This window comes from Echiichthys vipera, assembly GCF_963691815.1.
Source record: "Echiichthys vipera genome assembly, chromosome: 14".
Taxonomy (NCBI): domain Eukaryota; kingdom Metazoa; phylum Chordata; class Actinopteri; order Perciformes; family Trachinidae; genus Echiichthys; species Echiichthys vipera.
This window is the reverse complement of record NC_139839.1, coordinates 11,529,033-11,549,484: the sequence shown is the minus strand read 5'-3', so window position 1 is coordinate 11,549,484 and position 20,452 is coordinate 11,529,033. Positions and strand designations below refer to the sequence as shown.

Genomic DNA, 20,452 nt, shown 5'->3' with positions numbered 1-20,452 from the left:
GCAAAATCCCCTCAATGTTCACTGAACAATTATAGAATTGGCTGTCCACTGGTAATCCTCTCACACACTCCACTGCCTCGTCTGTCTGTCTTTCTCTCTCTCTGCCTTCTTCGTGGTGCTTGAAACAAACTCTCATAACTTCAATAAAAGGGCTAATCAATACTCAGTGTGTGTGTTTGTGTGTGTGTGTGTGTGTGTGTGTGTGTGTGTGTGTGGCACCAACCGAAACAATCACCCACATATCAATACACACACGCACACACACACGCACAGTAACCTCATCACACAAGACAAACACCAAATATTATTTTTCACATTTCACATGCACATGCATCCAGCATCCAATTAATATCTCTCTCCCCCTCTCTCTCTCTCTCTCTCTCTCTCTCTCTCTCTCTCTCTCTCTCAAACACACACACAAAGTAACTGCTGGTGGGCAGTAGTAATAAAGTCTCACAGTTCAATCGATCGCTAGGCTACATGATAAATAACCCAGGAATGCGCGCGCACACACACACACACACGCGCGCGCAGACACGCACACACACACGCACACGCACACACGCACACACACACACACACACACACACACACACACACACACACACACACACACACACACACACACACACACACACACACACACACACACACCAAAATGTGAATTCTAACTTTCCTGTTCTTGTGCTGTCTAACACACTCTTAATCTCGTCATAATTACGAAGCTGGACCTTATCGCACATTTGGCACAGACTCATCTCCCTATCGTCTGTTGTTTGGATCTAATAACTGATCAGTGGTGGTTCTTATTGCAGCTCTGCCTGGAAATATCATCTGTGACATCATGTTGCTTATAATAAGCTTGACTGGTTCTACATGGGGATCGGAAAAATACAAATAGTCCTAGAAAAGTACAGTGCCAATATTGTGCTTTATGGTGGACTGCGGTCAGAAATGATATCAGTATTTGGTTCTTATGGTATTTATGGACAAGTAATATGCTCATTTGTTTAATTTATCTTGACAAGCACAGCCATAAAAGAACTTGTGTTGGTCATTTGTTCCCATTATATTTGCCATTGTTAAAATGTTACATTTCTATGTTACCGCACATTTTGCAGACTCATCCCCCTATTTATTATTAAAATGTGACATTTTAATAATGTCAACTGTTCTGTGCAGATCACTGTTGAAATGAAGAAAAAGTAGAAGAAAAGAATAATAAAGAAAAGTAGCTAACTAGTTTATCAGCAACCACTTCCTTTTCCACAATCCCAGCATGCTTCATGGGAACCAAATGTATGTTTTAACCAATTAGATTGCTTGGATCAAATTATCTGTTGTTAACATCAATCCAACAACTAGAAGACACGCTTTATTCATCCTTCAGGTTTCAGGGGAAATCCAGAGAAGAAAAAGTAGAAGCATTACATATTCTGTGTTAACGAGGTGTGTGTCATGCTCTGTAAATCTCTCACAAATCGAGTGTGTGTTCGTGTGCACATGTTTGTGTTTATGCATGAAAAAGTGAGTCATTCCTTCTTCTGCTCTGACTCAGCTTTTACTAGAAGGTGGAACTCATCACATCACTTATTGTATCACACACTTTGGGCTGCTAACATCATTTCCTGAACTGACTTTTCTGCAGCACTCATTGTAAGTTGCTCTTAATGTAACAGGCCTTCTCAAATTGTAGGTAAAAGCTTTTAAAAGAGCTACATTTTTTCTCGTGGTCGACTTCAGGCCTCTACTCCTTTCCTGACTTCTACAGCCTTTTGCACAATTTAGGTTGTGTTGTTGTCATTTTTAAAGCTTAAACAAAACCTTTACAATGTGTCCTTTAACAACAGCTCCCTATCATCCCTATCACACAAACAGACCAGTGATAGCAGGGAAGGGACAGACAGGTCCAGGTAACATCATGTAAAGAACAGTCACTCTGTATAAACTGTGCTACAGTCTTTCAAATCAACATTAATTAACACAAGAACATTAACTGATGAGTCCATTGGCAGAATATTAATTACTTCTTTGATAATCAGTTATCTTCTTAGTCATTTTTCAAATAAAAATGCCAGAAATGTTTCTAGTATTTTTTGAGAATGTGCTGCTTTTCCATTAAATCACCTTGAAACTGTGATGAGCAATTTTTGAACTAATAATTTTCTGATGGCTTATAAAATAATTATTAGAATGAATAATTGTCAGACTATTTATTATTAAAATAATCATTAGTTGTAGCCATAAAAACAGAATGAGAGTCGTACATTTCCATTCAAATGGGTGGACAGTGGAGTAGTAAAACGCATAGTGTCCACTGCCTTGTAGAGAAATATGAAGCAATAAATCCATCCTCTGTTCCTGTTGGTAAGTCGTCCAATTCTATTCATTAGATGATAAAACAGAGTTCTCAAACTAGTGAGTGTGACGCACAACAATCAACATTTTCTCTTGAACAACCATGTCAAGCGGTTCAACGTCTGATCCTCTCTCATTCTTTTCCTACACCTGCACTAGTTCCTGTGTTTGCACTGAATGTTGACACTGGTTGTAAACCTTGAGCTGTGTAATCGATCAATGTAGACATCATTTTAGGAGACCGGCTGAATTTGTCCACACTACACCAATTGACTATGTCTTACTTAATCTGTCAATAATCAGTTAACACCATCTGTTACAGTTCCTTAACATATATAACTGTAAACGTTCTAACATAAAACATCTTTCTCATTAAATTGAAACCACTGAAAAATCTACTTTTAAGGCAAATGTAATTTTTTTGCTTTATCTCAGCCAACCTCATATTACATATTTCTTAATCTGTAGGTGTTAATACCAGCATTTAGAGGCTTAAAAACCTAATAACGTACAGTACGGTGTACATACTGTAACAGACTATGAAACCACAGACGTCACAAAGATTTAAGGTGTGAAGTTTGTGTGGTGTATTGAACATGTTCCCACAGCTATACTGACGCACATTACATTGCTAACACATGAGCCGGAGCCAGGGTGTTGGCACGGCGGTGATGACATCGCGTCATATCCACATCATCGCATCACGACCGACGCCCAGTCTTTAATGATGTCACAGCAAAGACAGCCAATCCTGGATCAACGCGGCTAATCAACTGCAGCTGCTTGAGAGGTCATGACCCCGCCCACCCAGATAGGCAAATTCTAAGATGACACGCACACGCACACGCACACGCACACACACACACACACACACACACACACACACACACACACACACACACACACACACACACACACACACACACACACACACACACACACACACACACACACACACACACACACACACACACACACACACACGCACTCTACAAAAGTGGCCATGCATGTTCAGATCAAGATGACAGCATTTGGTATCAAAGCCGCGCTCATCGTTTGGTGCTAATTGTTTACATCTGCTGATCCTTTAAACACTCTGCTTGATCTCCAGCTGATAAACAAATAATCAGATATGACTCTCTGATCTGGAGAAGATTCAAACGCTCACCTCGTAAAAGGGTTTAAGCAGCACAGAGTTCACGAAGAGGTAAAAACACAACCCACAGGAGATTTGGAAGAAAAACCATGATATTGCTTAGAAATATAAAAATAACACACACAAAACGAAAGAAAAAAAACATAAACACTAAATGACTTTGTTCTTAGTGTTTTGATTGAATGTGTGTGCATCTCTGTGTTCTTGTTCTTTGATAGCAGAGCAAGTCAGTCTAGCTCGATGTAACCCAGAAGTTGCTGGTTTGATCTCTGTTAAGAGCTACAGTGTTTGTGTTTTTGAAAGTGCCCCTAAGCAAGTGATGGAGACACACATCACTGTCCAGTTAAGTTATTTGAAAAATGTGCAAGAAGTGGAGGTCATTTTTTTTCTGTACCTTTGGCAGCCTCTCTGGGTCTCCAGGGTGCCGGGGGATGACCTTCTGAAGCCTCTGGAAACCGTAGTCGATGGTTGGTTCATTTAGTGCTGCAGAGGATAAAGAGAAACAGAAAGAAGGAATGAGAAAACATCATATACAGAAGTTGCTTAAAGTTCTCATGAGACTTTCTGGGAAAGTCTGGAAAACAGTGGTGGTGACCTCATGCTGCACTGAAAAGTCCAACCAATAAAGTTGTTGCAATATTTGAACAATGTCTACTTTCTCCATAACCGAGAGTCCATCTGTTTACGTGAGACCTTTGAGTAATGCAGCACTGAGCATGCAGGGATCTTATGTGTGGAAAACAGTAGAGTAGTATCACCAATAACAATCTGATCAACCTGGGTCAGTAAAGTGAAGTAATGAGTAATAATGACACCAAGGCATCATTTCTGACTGTTGGTATCTTCAGTCTAATGATAGTGGTACTGTTCATTATTACAGTAGTCTTTCCACAACTAAAACCAGCAACAACATAGAAGTAGAGACTGAACAATGAGCATTCATGGGAAAAAAGAGAGTCTACGAAATATGCAGACTTTCTTAATATGTCTGTTGACACATTTCTTTGATTCAAATGAACACAAAGAGCCTAATGTTCGTGTGTTCGAATGTTGTGAGGGTATTCTCGTGCAGGTATCATAATAATAATAATACATTTTATATTTGAGGGCGCCTTTCAAGACACCCAAAGTCACCTTGTAATGCAAAGATAAACAATTAATTAACAGATAAAAACAGCAAAACATGACTAGTACACCAATAAACACAACCAAACAAAGGACACATGAAGGACAGACATACATGTGTAAAAGCAGTAACACTGTAGGTATAAAAGGAAAGTGCATACTGTAGGACAGGAGTAATTACAACGAGTAGGCTGGTTTGAACAGGTGACTTGGTTTTGAGGGGAGTTCCAGAGCCTCCAGCTTCCTCCACCAGCCTTCCTGTCTTATCAGTTTCAACAGAGTTATGTCTCAGTCGACTATTTTGTTTTAAAGCTTCTGTATCCTTGTTTAAAAAAGAATGTGGTAGCAAATTCTGGGTGTTAAAATGTAACAAAATGAACCATTAATGCTGTGGGTGTCTAACCTGAGTCTGCACACATGATAAACAGACGCAGAACTACAACATCTGTGCCAATCAGTGGGAGGGGGGATCTGAGCGGTGAGGAAGAGAGGATGACATCCCATTTTGTGACATTTTGTTCCTGAGCCCCATGCTGGTATCAAGTAGGATTTTTTGTAAGACTGGGTTGGAAAATAATGAACCTGCACAGCATGATCTCTAAAAGCCGACAGAAGCCTGGAGGTTAGAGAGACGGGACCATGATTGAAAGGTCGGCAGTTCAAATCTGGCTGGGAAACTGTAACTGGGGAAACCACATCTCTCAACAAATACTGAGGAGATTTTCAGTGGAGGACTGGTTATTTTGGGAGGCTGCTGGTGTGAAAATGTGTGACTTTTGTTGTCATCTGCTGATGAGCATTTAGATTAAATCATCGGTCGAGAAGTCACCTGAGTAAGCTTTTTTTTGTCAGTCGAATCACTGCATTTTTAAAAAGTTGTGTTATTGTCCACAGAGCAACGTGGGATAATAGCATAATAGCATGGCAGGCAGGAGAAGTGCTAGGATTTTATAACTGAACTGTGTGGAAGTCTGACGTCTTCACATCCCAGATAATGATAAAAGACACTAGAACGTGAGTCTTGTAGACTTGACATGCAGTTGTTGGTAAGTGTCTTGAAAAACATAATGCTGGGCACTGGATATTTGGACTAAACTTGTGACTTACAATGTGAGGTAAATGAGGAAATAGTTTGGATGAAATACCCTTTAAATGTCCAATATCGTACTTCATTCATACTCGTGTTTTGAGTTTCTATTAGAACATGTTTACATGCTTTAATGTTAAAAAAACACAATTTCTTCCTCATACTCTCGTCTTTCTGAATATATTCACCCTGTCAGAAATGACCCATTTTAGAGCTTGTATCTTTAAGCCCCCCTCCTGCAAAGCTCAGTCTGCTCTGATTGGCTTGCAAGAAAAATATGCTGCACCTCTGCAATGGTATAGTTTTCAAGTCGTGGGTGGAGATACTCAGATGTGGGGTGGTATATTCTAATGAGCCTGCATGTGAGACAGGAAGGGCAGCCAAATCTGAATGGCTTGTTGAATCCCATGTTTTCGGATCCAGGCAGCCCACCAAAAAAAAAAAGACTGGGTGGTCTTATTTCACAGTTTGTGGGTTGGTAGGCACTCCCAAGTGGTTTGAGGCACACTCAAATGGTAAAGGGGCTTAAAGAATGCTTAGTGTTCACTTTAAAATCACAAATGTTCTTCTACAGTTTTCATTTTCAATCATGGTATCAATCAAGTTGGGTTCTGAAAGCTCTGAACACTGAACGGGTTTCTTCACCTCACTGCTGAACCTCCTATGCTTAAGTTACTGCACGTGTGTGTGTGTGTGTGTGTGTGTGCGTGTGTGTGTGTGTGTGTGTGTTTGTGTGACAGATGGCGGAAGGTATAAGAGAAGAAGGAAGAGAAAGAGGTACTAGAGAGGCTGCACTAGATGAGGAGATGTAGGTGTGGAGTGCAGATGGTTTTTTAGAGTGTGTGTGTGTGTGTGTGTGTGTGTGTGTGTGTGATGTCCAAGTGTGCAGCTGGAGTGATATTTGGTACTTTCCACATCCAGCTCTGATAAATTACTTGCAGCTGAATGTCTTATGTGTTGTTTTCTAGTGTATTTTATCGTATATATGTGTGTGTGTGTGTGTATGTGTGTGTGTGTGTGTGTGTGTGTGTGTGTGTGTGTGTGCATCTGTGTTTGTGTATGTATGTATATGTCTGTTTTACTATCACATTTCTCTCACAAGTTTCTGGTTTCTGTTACGTCCTAAACCACTCAATTTGTTAGCAACATAACTTCAGAAATTGTAAGCTGTAAAAATACCAGATGTTTAACTGTCATGAGCAATATTTCCCCCACTCCAAGGGAACTTGTTTTTTTATTCTGTACAGATTAAGATTTTATGATTTATATATGATAATCGATGAGAACAACACAGAATGTGGAAGGGATAGCTGGAAGAAGAAACAAAGACCAAAAGAATAACATGCAGGAGGAGAGGCGTGGGGATGAGGAAAGGAGAAGAGAGCATTTGTTCAACAATTCAAAAAAAAAGAAAGAATGGAAAGCAAAAAACAAAAAACTACGCTTAGTTATGGATGAGAAAAACAAAACTAAAAACAGCTGCCTAACAGTCGCTGGGATATCAACTGTCAGAATTAACTGCCAGTGTCAGATCCACACACTGTACATCTCTGGAGGCATTTAACCGATTACACACACACACACACACACACACACACACACACACACACACACACACACACACACACACACACACACACACACACACACACACACACACACACACACACACACACTGTACATAACAGGATGACCTAGAGTAGTTTCGATGCCTTAGGTCTAAAGTGTCTCCAACCGACTCTTTATTAATAGAACAGTATGCTCCTTAAATCATCGGGTGGTGTGTGCATGTTGGTGTGTTAATGGGTTTGCGTAGGTCTGTGTGTGGAGGCTAATGTCAGAGTGTATGTGTGTACTTTGAAGACAAAAGGTCCGGCTGTTTTAACGTTTTTTTTTGTTTCCCTCTGCACAGAAACAGAAACAGTATCAGTGCAGACAAAGCCATCCAACTACTTTCTCATGAGCTGTACTGTATAAGGCATCGGTAACACCAGCCATAGTGCATCCATCAAAGAACACTGGTCACATTGTGACCCGCAAACACCAAATACACTTATCTCCAAACTTACAGATGGGTGTCCCAGTGACACTGTTTTAAGATGTGTGACTCTTGCTGAGAAACTCCCAAAGAAGATATCAAACTACCCCAACATCGTACCTGAGGATCAAAACGAGGTTTCCCAATGCTCTTAAATTTTGACGTGTTTCTCAAAACAGTTCTCAAGAGCGATTGTTTGCTTAAGGGTGAGTCTTAAAATAATGCAATATAAGCCCGTAAATACAGTGAAATATATAGTGGACGCTGCAATCCTTCCTCCTGTCCATTCAGACTGTACAGCGATCACTTTCTCACATTAAGTCCACTGTCCAAAAATGGATTATAAATAAAGTTAAATAAAGTTAAAGTATAAAGTTCATCTGAAGCTCAACACTCTGGCTTTGACAAATCAAGAGATCTTGCAAAGTTGTGTAGCACAAGATTCCCTCTTTGTATTAACAGTGTGTCCTTGCTGAGTTGCCGCGAGGGACAATAAAAAGAGGGTATTTCGTAATAAAAGTCGTTACAGAGTCAGTACCTTTGGAACCACTTTATCTGAGAATGCATTTATGCTGAGCACAACCACTGCAGATGTTGAATGCATCCAAAATCACATACTACGCACCACATATTCACTATAGGTCAACATACTTTTGTGTAAATAAACAGTTGTATTTATCTTTTCGCGCTGAGCTACAACATCACTTCCTGAGACTGAAATCGAGAATTTTGACTTATTTTTCTTCAAAAATTACCCAAAACGATGAATCAATTGTAAAAATAGTTGAACTGAATTGAAGCATTATTGACGTTACAGAGTTGCTTTAATCACCGTCTGTTTGTCGTAACTAACACATTGCATCATGGGATATTTATCCCTGCGTAGTGTCCAGTGTTTACATGTATATTTCACCGGACGTGGTATGCAATTCACTTACAATTGGTTTCATACTAAGTTTCATACACACTAAAAAATGTCACGTCCAGTTTTAATGTTTTGTTTTTATACAGTATTTAGGAAACAACCCGTGTCTCATTGGAATTTCATTCAAAAGGGATCGCTACATGGGGTCCAGTGTTTCTTTAACGTACATATGGGCATATGAGCATTTTTTTGCGACAGACTTGAAAAGCTGTGAGGCACTCCTTTAATGTCAGCTGTCCATGGTGCTGAAGAGGATGATTAATACCCCAAATTAAATGATAAAGTAATGGGGGGTATTTTCATTTCTATGAGCTGTGCCATACATCAAAAGTACATAAGGCAGATATAAAAGTCCACAAATCAGCTATTTGTAATTCATTTGTGTATGTGTGTCTGTGAGTTAGCTACTTGGATCAGGTTAGGGAACAATCCAACGCTGGAACCAACATTGATATTCAATAGGGGAGACGTTACTTTCACCATCTCTTGCCAGAGACGGTCACCATTCGCACACACAGTTTGCACTTGCCAGTCACACAATGTAATGAAAAGTGTTCGTTTCTTTTTGTTGTTTCTTATTTTCTGGCAAGTTGTGCTTTTCCTAAAAACTAAAAATATCCACAGATTTGATGTCACGCCATCCTCAACAACAAGGACATTTCAGCAGTTGATTTGGTGACACTGAGGCGTGAACCTGGTTCATCTTAACGCTCTCTGACGCCCTGTTGCCATCAAAGCATCTCTGCGTGAATCCCCCCCCCTGCTCTCCTTAACCTCCCTCCTCCTTCCTCTCTTCTGCTCTGTCTCCTTCCCCCTCTTTCTTAACTACACCTTCTGCCACTTTCATCCATCCATCCAACCACTCCTCACTCACCACCATCCCCTCCCCCCGGCCTAGCTCTTTCTAGTCAAGAGCTGCCCGCAGATCAATACTCATAGAAGTTTCATGAGGACAGACCCTCGACTCCCGTTTCACAATAAAATGTGAACAGAACGAGAAAGACAGAAGAAAAGAGGAGGGGGGTGTGGCAAAGACAAAAAGCGTTCAACTGACTGAATGTGTTTTTTTTTTTAATACAATGGTGACATTTTCCAGTTTTCTTTTGGCAGTTTTGAAACAAAAGAGAGCAAAGGTGGGAGAGGGCGCGGGGAGAGAGAGAAAACAAGGGTGAAGCTGGGTAGATGAAAGGGCAGACAGGGCTGATGTAAATGAAGAAGAAGAAGAAGAAGAAGAAAAAGAGGTGGAGGAGAGGAGGTGTGGTGAGATCGATTCTCTGGCCAGCCAGCAGTTCAATACCACTGAATTATTGCTTCATTCTTCCCCTTATGAGATGAGATCTCTTTCTCTCTGGCTCCTCTCCTCTCAGTGACTTTCTGTGTGTTTGTACATGTGTGTATGTATATGTGTGTATCTGCATGTGTGTATCAGTATATGTGTGATCCACTTACGGGCGGATCAATACTTTACAATCTGGTTTTAAAAGTCCACCTTTCTGTCACTCATTTTATGTGTGTCTCTCTTTCTGTTTGCTGTCTCTCCCTCCCTCTCTTTTTATTTCAGTCTCTCTGTGTCGGAAAAATGAAAGTTGAGTTTCTTGTAACAGAGAGAAAAGTCTAAAACTGTGACGCTCTTCCAGCTTTCACTAGAACTTTCTTCTCCATGGTTGAGATATGGATTTTCTTATGCAGCTGCATTGACAATAAATCAGCTCTCTGTGTCTGTATGCGAGGTGTGTGTTCATGTGCTCGTGTGTAACATCTGTGTGTGGGAGAGCATTTATTGATTGTCACTTTGTACCATTGTATTTTCATAGGGCTGTGTGATGTCGAGAATGTTAATTTTTCCCACCAGGCCGATGAAGCTGCCATACGGCACAATATGTATATGTGTGTGTGTGTGTGTGTGTGTGTGTGTGTGTGTGTGTGTGTGTGTGTGTGTGTGTGTGTGTGGTAGACCATCTGTTTACCAGATTACTCAACATCTTTCCCTCATATCTCTCTGATTTACAATTACTTTCAACTCCTACCCTTGTTTGAAAGTGTGTATGGTAAGTTGTGTAAGACACAACCACATGCAAGGGGCGGCTTTGTGTGTGTTAACGTCGTTGCATGTGTGTGTGTGTGTGCGTTTAATTACTCGGTTCTTACACCCAGAGGCGACCGCTGCTAAGAAGCACTGAAAAACCTCAACAGCCAATCAGCTTCCACCGCGGTGACCTTTCACCGGCGGCTTCCAGAAAGAAGTCGACCTTTAGGCGAGGTCAAGGTAACCGCAGTAACGGATCACGTTTCCTGGGTCACATGTTGAAACGATCAGCCAATCACGAGGTCACGGGGGGTCATCTGCAGCCAATAGGAGATGCAAGGAGACACCAGACGGACCAATTACCAGCCGGCTAGCCTCAGGGTCAGACCAAAATGTTTTGACTGAAGAACATTGAAGGAAGCACACAGGCTCCGTACCCTTTTTCCGTACAAAGGAACTACCAACACGTAGCACAACTGCCTATGAAAAGAAAAAACACTTAACTTGTCAAAGTTTTAAACAAGAACAAAATCCTGCGTCTGTTTTATTTCACTCATTTCTTGTGCTAACAGTTTTTTCACAGTTTGACTTCTTCTTGCCTGCTTGTTTTTCTTCTTTGTTTAAAAAAAAAAAAATATCTCATTCTTTGCATGTGACTTAAAGCATGTTGAGTTAATTTTATAAAACATGCTACATGCATTAAACTCGTCCTGCCTTAATTCAGAACAAATGACTGTAAGCTTGAAACACAAAACTCATCTCTTTCTTTGGCATTTTTCAGGAGCTATTAAAGGGGAGCTATTGTAAATAAATATTAGAGAACATAAACGACTCTCTCCCTTAAACTCAAACGAGTGATGTGATCAAGTATAAAGTGTGTAGCTGCTCTACAGACAAAGAATTGGAAAAGATGCTATAGGGGACACTGAGAGCACTAGAATGATATGGGAACATTTTCTGTTTGGAACTGGCAACACTATGATAGAATAAAAGTAATATGGGTTTAAAAATTAAAAAACAAAACCGGTCTCCATTCATTATCTATGGAGCAGATCCAGGCTTTATACCTGAAGACACCGCAAGTTCAAGAGTTACTTTTCTGGTCTCACCGAGAGAGAGCAGCTCATGTTCACTAATATTGATCGAACTTTCCAAGGCCATTGAAATAACATATTGGTATTTTTAATTTAGGTGGTGTTCCTCTTTAAAGCTTTCATGGACCTGACGCCAAACATTAAAACTGAAGATTTACTCATGGTGACTTTTTTCCCGTCTGTATTGATCAGGTTTAAATCCTCATCTTTATCTTTGGGTCATTAAATGACTCCAAAGAATTTATACAGCGGCTGTTTTTCTTATCTGTCTTTTTTCTCTGGGAATGACGTCATCATTACGCTGTGATGGAGTCATGTTGAGCGGATCAATACCAGACATCACATCACCTCCATCCATTTCCACAAATATGTGCTCTCTCGCACACACACACACACACACACGCACACTCTCTTTCTCATTCCTCTCCTTTTCCTCCTTGACGGAGGTTAGCAGGAAAACGTTCATTCACAGTCAACAATCTGGTCCGAAATCACACACTCTTGTTCCAACAGTGTGTGTGTTCAACTCGTATATGTGTGTGTGTGTGTGTGTGTGTGTGTGTGTGTGTGTGTGTGTGTGTGTGTTTTAGTGTGTGTGGGAGTGTTAGTAAACTGGGTGTTCTGGATGATTTCACTAATAGTTTCAGTATGGAGAGCTATAAAGAGCAGACTGTTTAATTGTATCTGGTTTTAACGAGCCTCTGATTATGGCAGCATTCTAACGAGTGTGGGTCGTTAATGTTGACTAATCTACAGTCATTAGTTCAACACTGTCTGGCCTGAGAGTGAACTGCAACTCATAGACGCTATTCACACACACACATGCACGCACACATGCAGACACAGACGCAAACACAGCACACAGGCAAAAGCTCTTAAATATGCAAACACACATTTAGAAAAAAAGAAAACCGCACATACCCTCTAGAAAATAGAAGAAACATCACGACAATATACTTAACTCAAGAGCGCGTACTACTCGTGCGTTTGTACAGTATGTGTGTGTGTGTGAGTGTGTGTGTGTGTGTGTGTGTGAGTGTGTGTGTGTTTGTGTGTGTTGACATACCTGTGTATATGAACCTTCCTGGTGTGCCTTTGCAGAACTGTTTGGACTTGTAAGACAGAGTGACCTCGACGACCCCGGGGATGTGTCTGGGTGGCGTCTGCACCCGGATGGCGTGCGGCGTGATCAACTAGAAAAGGAAGGAAAAGGGTGGACCGAGAGTCAGTACACAAACACAGATCAGGGGAAAATAATGTACCTCTCTATAAGGACAGTGCAACTGGTGTTGGGTCGGTTGTTACAGAAAATCACTACAAACACTGATGCCTAGTTCTATTGTTTTCACCGTGCATTAAAATACGTATTTTTTCCTTTACATTTGACCCAACTGGATCCAGTTTTGAGTACTGTATCTTATTCTGTATGAGCATTCATGCTGCAGCTCCACTCTAAAGTTCAATTTAGTTAATAGGTCAGATATGTTTAACCTTTGCACTTGCTAATGCGGTGAAAAGCACCTCTAATGTTAACGGATCTGTATTCACGTTTGGATCTGATGCATCAATCTGATAAACAAGCTGAAGTTGATTTTTGCATTAAAGACAGTTTCATTTTTTTTATTTGAACTAACAATTAAGGGGAGGAGGTACTCTTTTACCCAATGTAGAATACATTTGAAATCTTGTGTATGGATTTGTATTAATTATAATCCTGTAAATCATTTTTTTTATGTAATACTGGACTTTTTACCTACAACAGTGTTTTGTAATCTCATGTAAAATGGAGTTAATGTTTGTCATGCCACAAAAATAAAAATCAACAAGCCACATTAGATATAATCTGATTCCCCAGCATCTGTGTTATGCATAAGGAATGGTTCTATTGATCTGTGTTCAGATTCAGATGACTTTACTGTCCATTAGATTTGTATGAAATTGAATTTTGTCTTTCATACTCAACAGTAATGCATCTTAAAATGTTCTTAAAGTGACCAAGTGGTAATAATAACAGGGATTTCTTCCACTTGAAGTCCATTTAAACATCAGAACAATGCACGATGCTCAGCTGAATTTAACAATAACTAAATAATGAACATAAAAATAAGTGATGATGTTGCAGAATGCCCTAAAAAGCGGACTTAATGACAACTACAAACTTTTTAGCATCACATTTTAATGGAGAGTTTTCGAAAATAGTTTTTACTATTTGGCCCAGGTTTGAAAAGTCTGCAGGTAGGAGGCAGAGCTGCAGACAAACAAGACCTGGCAAATGTGCAATCGCTTTTTCCGCTGACAAATTTCTCAAACTGTGGTTTCTTGCTTTTGGAATCAATAATCAGGTTGAGCGCGTGTGGTTGGCCAGAATCCAATCAGAATCCAGTCTGAGGAACGTCAAGAGAGCTGAGTCAGTTTGAACTGAACTGAACTGAGGCTGTACACATGTTAGTGTGTGTAAGTGTGGCTCTCAACACTGTAAACAAACCCCTCAGCTCTTAACACACAGACACACACACACGCGCGCACACACACACACACACACACACACACACACACACACACACACACACACACACACACACACACACACACACACACACACACACACACACACACACACACACACACACACACACACACACACACACACACACACACACACACACACACACACACACATACACAGTGGGTGTTGTTGTTGGAATGGAGCCATGGTCGCTCAGCGCACACGGTGAGTGGAGTCAGAAGACAAATAAACATTCTGTGGAGGAGTTGCGCTGGGGAGAAGTACGACAGTGAGCTCTGTGTGTGTGTGTGTGTGTGTGTGTGTGTGTGTGTGTGTGTGTGTGTGTGTGTGTGAGTGAGTGAGTGAGTGAGTGTGTGTTTTCATGAGCATTAAGCTGATGGCTATCAAAATCTGCTGATCTGATCAGTATTCCACAGAGAAAGAGACAGAGGGAGTGTGGGTGAGGAAGGTGGAGAGGGGCGGCGGTGGCTTGTTGGTGGGGACTCATTAGAGAGGCAAACCTCATTTAGACAAACATTAATACGTAAACATTCACATGATCACACATAGCTAAGAGCCCAACCATGAGGGAAAGTATGTTTTCATATTGAATTACTTCCAACGGTCCGAGAGGCAAAAGCACACAGTTGAGGGGTTGAAACAACATTGAGACAGGATGATGATTGCTGGCAAACTGACCTCGCTCCAAACCAGCATGGTACCGAAGATGACTTGGAGACCATCAAAGAAGTTGTCTCCTATGATGATGACTGTAGCGCCCCCCGTAGTCCACCCCTCACTGGGACTGATGGCTTTAATGCAAGGAGCTGCTCCTGGCAGGAAGGGGAGGAGGATTATAGTAGCCGAGAGAGAGAGAGAGAGAGAGAAAAAAAAAGCAGTAAAACAAAAATTAGAAGATTGTTGGCATTTGAGCTGCGTCTCTCAACATTTACTCTTGACATGTGAAACTTTACTCAACAAGTCACGGTTGGAGGGAAAACAACATTTACAGGCCAATCAGTCTCTAAACAGGAGGGGGAAATCTGGCTTGAAGCATTCTCATCCCTGTTGCATCTGCACCTCATATTTTTAACGCTACACCCTTGGCTTTAGGAAATCTTTCAGATCAGCACACCGCACGTCTACTCCAAATACACCGCAGTCCTATAGAGTCCTTCTCAGTTGGTCCTTCAGTAGTGAGCAAGTTTCTCCTTGTAAACTTTTCTACTGAGTGCAATGAGAGGATAAACAAAGCAAATAAGTGCCAAGGTTTTAGAATAAGTTTGGGTTTCTTTTCTTTTCATTTTCAAATGATAATTTATTCAGAGTTGAAGCTCTTTCTGTTCTCGCAAGCACTGATTAATAAAAATCTCCATTCAACTGAAAACGCAAAAACACATTGAAGCGCTGTAAAGAGCATGCTTAACCAACAGGCATTGATATAACCCTAACCCTGAGACAAAGAAGAGGCAAAAAAGATGTTGGTAAATCAGAAGCCTGAATAAAGATGTTATCCAAAGGCTACGAGGCTGCAACTGCGCACCAATTAGATAAAGGTGAGAATGATGCACACTCTGATGTTAGAGGCCAAACACTCAGTTTTCCCTGCATGACAACAGTAAACACACGAAATTTCTCACCCTAAACCCCTTCTCCTGCAGAGTTTTCCAAAATATCAGTTTTCAGTGACCTAAAACACAGTTTGCATGTTGATGAAAGGCCAAAATGCACAGAAAAAACTATGTTTCGAAAAAAAAAAGCACTGTAGAAAGCACTGTAGAAATAACACCCGGAGCAAAGAAGGGAATTAAGTGACGTAGTATAAGAGTGCTAAAATCCACGTAGGGAGGAGTACGTATTTATTGCGCATGTATTCAACGTATTGAAAGCAGGAGACATAGTGTAAGATGGTGAATCTCCACTTAAGGGGGTAGGCTGGGGTGATGGACAGGTCCCAAAACACAGGACCTTCACCCGGGGCGAGCGGGGTTTGTTTCCCACTAACGTTCATGTCCTGGACTCACTAAATCACACCATGGCAAACATCCAGGAAAGAACATGTTATCTGAATAACTGAATTTAACCAAAATCAAAACTCTTGCAAATCTTTTATCCCTCTCCTTAATGGACCATGAGATGCAGTTGAATGCTCTAAAACATTGTAAGTGAACATACAGAGTTTAGTTCTATCTAAAATACATTGTTCCCAAATGTCACAAACGATAACGTGCCAAAAACTTTGCAGGGCTTCGGGGACAGAGACGAGCAGCTAAAGAAAAAAATATTTTTTCTGTAATTGTTTGTGGTTAAACTAGACTTATATCAAAATCCTGATGAGAGACAGTTAAAGCTGTACTGTTTATTTACAGTTTGCTGATCCCGAAGCCCGACTGACATGAGATTATGGCAGTTCATTTTTAAAACCAAGGATATGACATGGATAAAAACACACACAGAAGGCTCAGTGAGCATCATAATACTTCAAACAGAATGGATACAGTCAGCTTTATGTCACTTCAGCATTGTGTGTGTGTGTGTGTGTATAAGCTCATATCCAATCCCATACAGCAACAATAAAAGCTTGTCTGTCAAACTCTCCTTAAAGTGTGTGTGATTATCAGCATCCATCTGAATTCCAACAACATCCTTTAGTCTGGGTGTGTTTATGAAAAAGAACCAAAATAATACTAGACTGAGCAAAACACACACACACACACACACACACACACACACACACACACACACACACACACACACACACACACACACACACACACACACACACACACACACAGACACACACACACACACACACACACACACACACACACACACACACACACACACACACACACACACACACACACACACAGAACATCTACAATGTGCATTGTGTGTGTGTGTGTGTGATGGGTTGGATTAGCCAGATGGAGGGGCAGGAATCACCTGATAGGATTAAACCATCAACCATCTGGTGGCCATGCTGCTTACGCACACACACACACACACACACACACACACACACACACACACACACACACACACACACACACACACACACACACACACACACACACACACACACACACACACACACACACACACTCACACACACACTCACACACACACACAAACACACACACAAACACACACACACACACACACACACACACACACACACACACACACACACACACACACACACACACACACACACACACTTGTGTTACCGTGTTCTAGGTAAGACTGCGTTCCTTCCACGGGGTCGAGCCTGCGGGCCCGTCGGCCATGTTTGGAGTTATTGTGGACAAACATGTTGTCGGAGACTGACAGGACATGTCCATCCACGCTCACCGTAGTCGATACCACCACCTGTACAGACAGAGTGAGGGGGGGAGATAGACGGCAGGAGGGACAAGAAAGTGGTGAGACAAAAAAGGAGAGAGTTGGGTGAGGCAGGGGCAAAGAGAGAGAGAGAGCAAAAGGAACGAAGAAAATAAAAAATAAAGAATTAAGTGTGGGTCCTAGAGATCATTGTGAGGAGGAGTTAAAAGCGTGAAACTGTGAAAAGCTCCTTAAATGTAACCCGTTATCTGCTATTACCATCACACTCAAGACGCACTTAGTCAGTGTGTGTGTGTGTGTGTGTGTGTGTGTGTGTGTGTGTGTGTGTGTGTGTATGTGTGTGGTGTCTATCCTCCTCTGTTCAATAGTTCCTGATGGGTCCAGCCCTTAATTATCTCCCAGGGAAACAGAGCTGTCTTCTCTGGTTCCACTACAATAGAGCTGCACAATTAGAGGCAAAGATACTGTCACACACTCGCTACCATACAACTCTCTCGTTCTCTCTGTGTCCTATCTCTCTCGCGCACACACACGCACATAGACGCAACAAACACACATATACAGTACATATTACACACACACACACACACACACACACACACACACGTGCCACTGTAATAAATCTATCAGTATCTCCTGGGCGTCCAATATCTCCACTCAGACTCAAGTGGTGTCTTCCTGATTGGGTTGTGGCCATGAAGATAAGGAAATCATAAAGACAGCACTTCTTTCTTTCTCTCTCTCTCTCTTTCTCTCCCTGCATTGTGTGTGTATTTATGTTCTGATTATTCAGGGTCAGGATCTCATGTTTCCTGTAAAGGCGCTAGTAGCTTATTTACCTACAGACATACACACACACACATACACACACACACACACACACACACACACACACACACACACACACACACACACACACACACACACACACACACACACACACACACACACACACACACACACACACACACACACACACACACACACACACACACACACACACACACACACACACACGTTTTTATGAGTTACAACAACCATAAAGTGTGTTAAATAAAATTGTTGTTGTGAGTAAAAATAAAAGTGTGGTGGTTCCTACCTGGAACCTCCTCATGTCTCGTGGGTTTCCTGCGTTTTTTAGACAGTTCTGGTTGCACTTGAGGAAAAACTTGAGGAAGAATCTGCAGAGACAGAGAGAACAGGTGATATTTGAGGTTAACATTAGACCAGAGTGAAGACTATCCCCGTGCTGTCCTTCAGGATGTGAATTACATGTCATTCTCCAACATCCAGCACAGACAGAACTCAAAATACAGATGGATCCATTCATATTTCATACTGTTGGAAAGTCAAAATGGATTTCCTTGTGGATGTGTGCAACATGTTTTTTTTTTGTTCTCACATCCACACCAACTGCTTTGAAATGCACACGTGCGCACACACACACACACACACACACACACACACACACACACACACACACACACACACACACACACACACACACACACACACACACACACACACACACACACACACACACACACACACACACACACACATACACACACACACACACATATATATACACATATATAGAACGTACAAGAAGGCAAATGGAGCAACACATACCAAAACTGACTGTGACTGAGCCGGTTTAAGTTTGACTCAAAGTTTGAGACTTATACATACTTCCAAGAGATTTTCTTGCCTTCGTCTTTTTTCAACTTAACTTTCTATTTTGAAGGCCCACTGCAACTGTATTTATATTAAGGTTTCAAAATGCTTATTAAGATTCATGAACAATTTCTAAACTACTCTCAACACGTGAAAAGACAGATTTAAAAAAACAAAAAACAAAACAACATATCTTGCCAGAGTTGTCCTTACACTAACCCTGATGTCAAATAATTAAGAAAGGGGGAACTATCTTGACACTGGGCGTTTGAAACAGGACCATATGTCATGAATCTATATTACAGAATAAATCAAACACACAGATGGCCATCAACAGCTAACAAACACATTCAGGTTTTGTTTTGGTGTGAGCCAGCTGGCCAGCCTGGCAGAAGCAACAAGGCACACTTGCAAAATAACACACACACACACACACACACACACACACACACACACACACACACACACACACACACACACACACACACATTTGTATGTTTGCTACATCTGTGTGTGTGTGTGTGTGTGTGTGTGTGTGTGTGTGTGTGTGTGTGTGTGTGACAGCTCAATAAAAGCAACACAACTTTGCACGCAGGGATATCTTTCCTCTACATTCTATAAATCTTTTCCATGTCTTTCTCCTTTTTTTGTTGCACAGTGTATTCATGCAAAACATTGTTTTGTCTTTTTATGAATGATTGAATTTCCTATTATTGACTAATGAGACAGAAGCAAACACATCTGAATCTAAAGAGCATCCTGGAAAATGGTAAAGCATTCAAAGGGTCGTCAAGTTCCACAAAATTTTGCTTAAAAAGCTTAAATGTTGGGTTTCATCACATTGTGTCCACCCTTGGTGATTATCTTCCTACGGTTAAAGTCCATATTTAAATAAAACTATTTTGCATCACCTCCAGTCCCTCGTGGCAGAGCCTGGTGCTCTGCTGTTTAAGAGATGACAGCCTTTGTACTGGACCACCAGAACAAAGCAGAGGTGGGTGCTGTGTGTGTGTGTGTGTGCAAACATGTACTCCACATGTGAGTGTATGTGCGTGTGTGACGGTGCAGCACAGCCCAGTGGCAGGTCTGAGTGTAAAACTCTGCGTTAACGAGCT

The 20,452-nt window shown here is 41.2% G+C and overlaps 1 protein-coding gene across 2 annotated transcripts in view; it reads right to left on the bottom strand.

Annotated features, from left to right (window-relative positions):
• The window catches only part of LOC310956712 (transcription factor COE1-like), a 93,799-nt gene that overhangs the window by 14,339 nt on the left and 59,008 nt on the right, over positions 1-20,452 (bottom strand). Inside the window, exons 7-11 of one of the 2 annotated variants that reach the window (XM_083927050.1) lie at positions 18,760-18,841; positions 17,546-17,687; positions 15,015-15,148; positions 12,876-13,002; positions 3,909-3,997 (exon numbers count right to left, since the gene is read on the bottom strand). In XM_083927050.1, coding sequence (XP_083783176.1) covers positions 3,909-3,997; positions 12,876-13,002; positions 15,015-15,148; positions 17,546-17,687; positions 18,760-18,841 — 574 coding nt within the window. The remainder of the gene's footprint in view (positions 1-3,908; positions 3,998-12,875; positions 13,003-15,014; positions 15,149-17,545; positions 17,688-18,759; positions 18,842-20,452) is intronic. The other variant, XM_083927051.1, reaches the window with a different exon arrangement.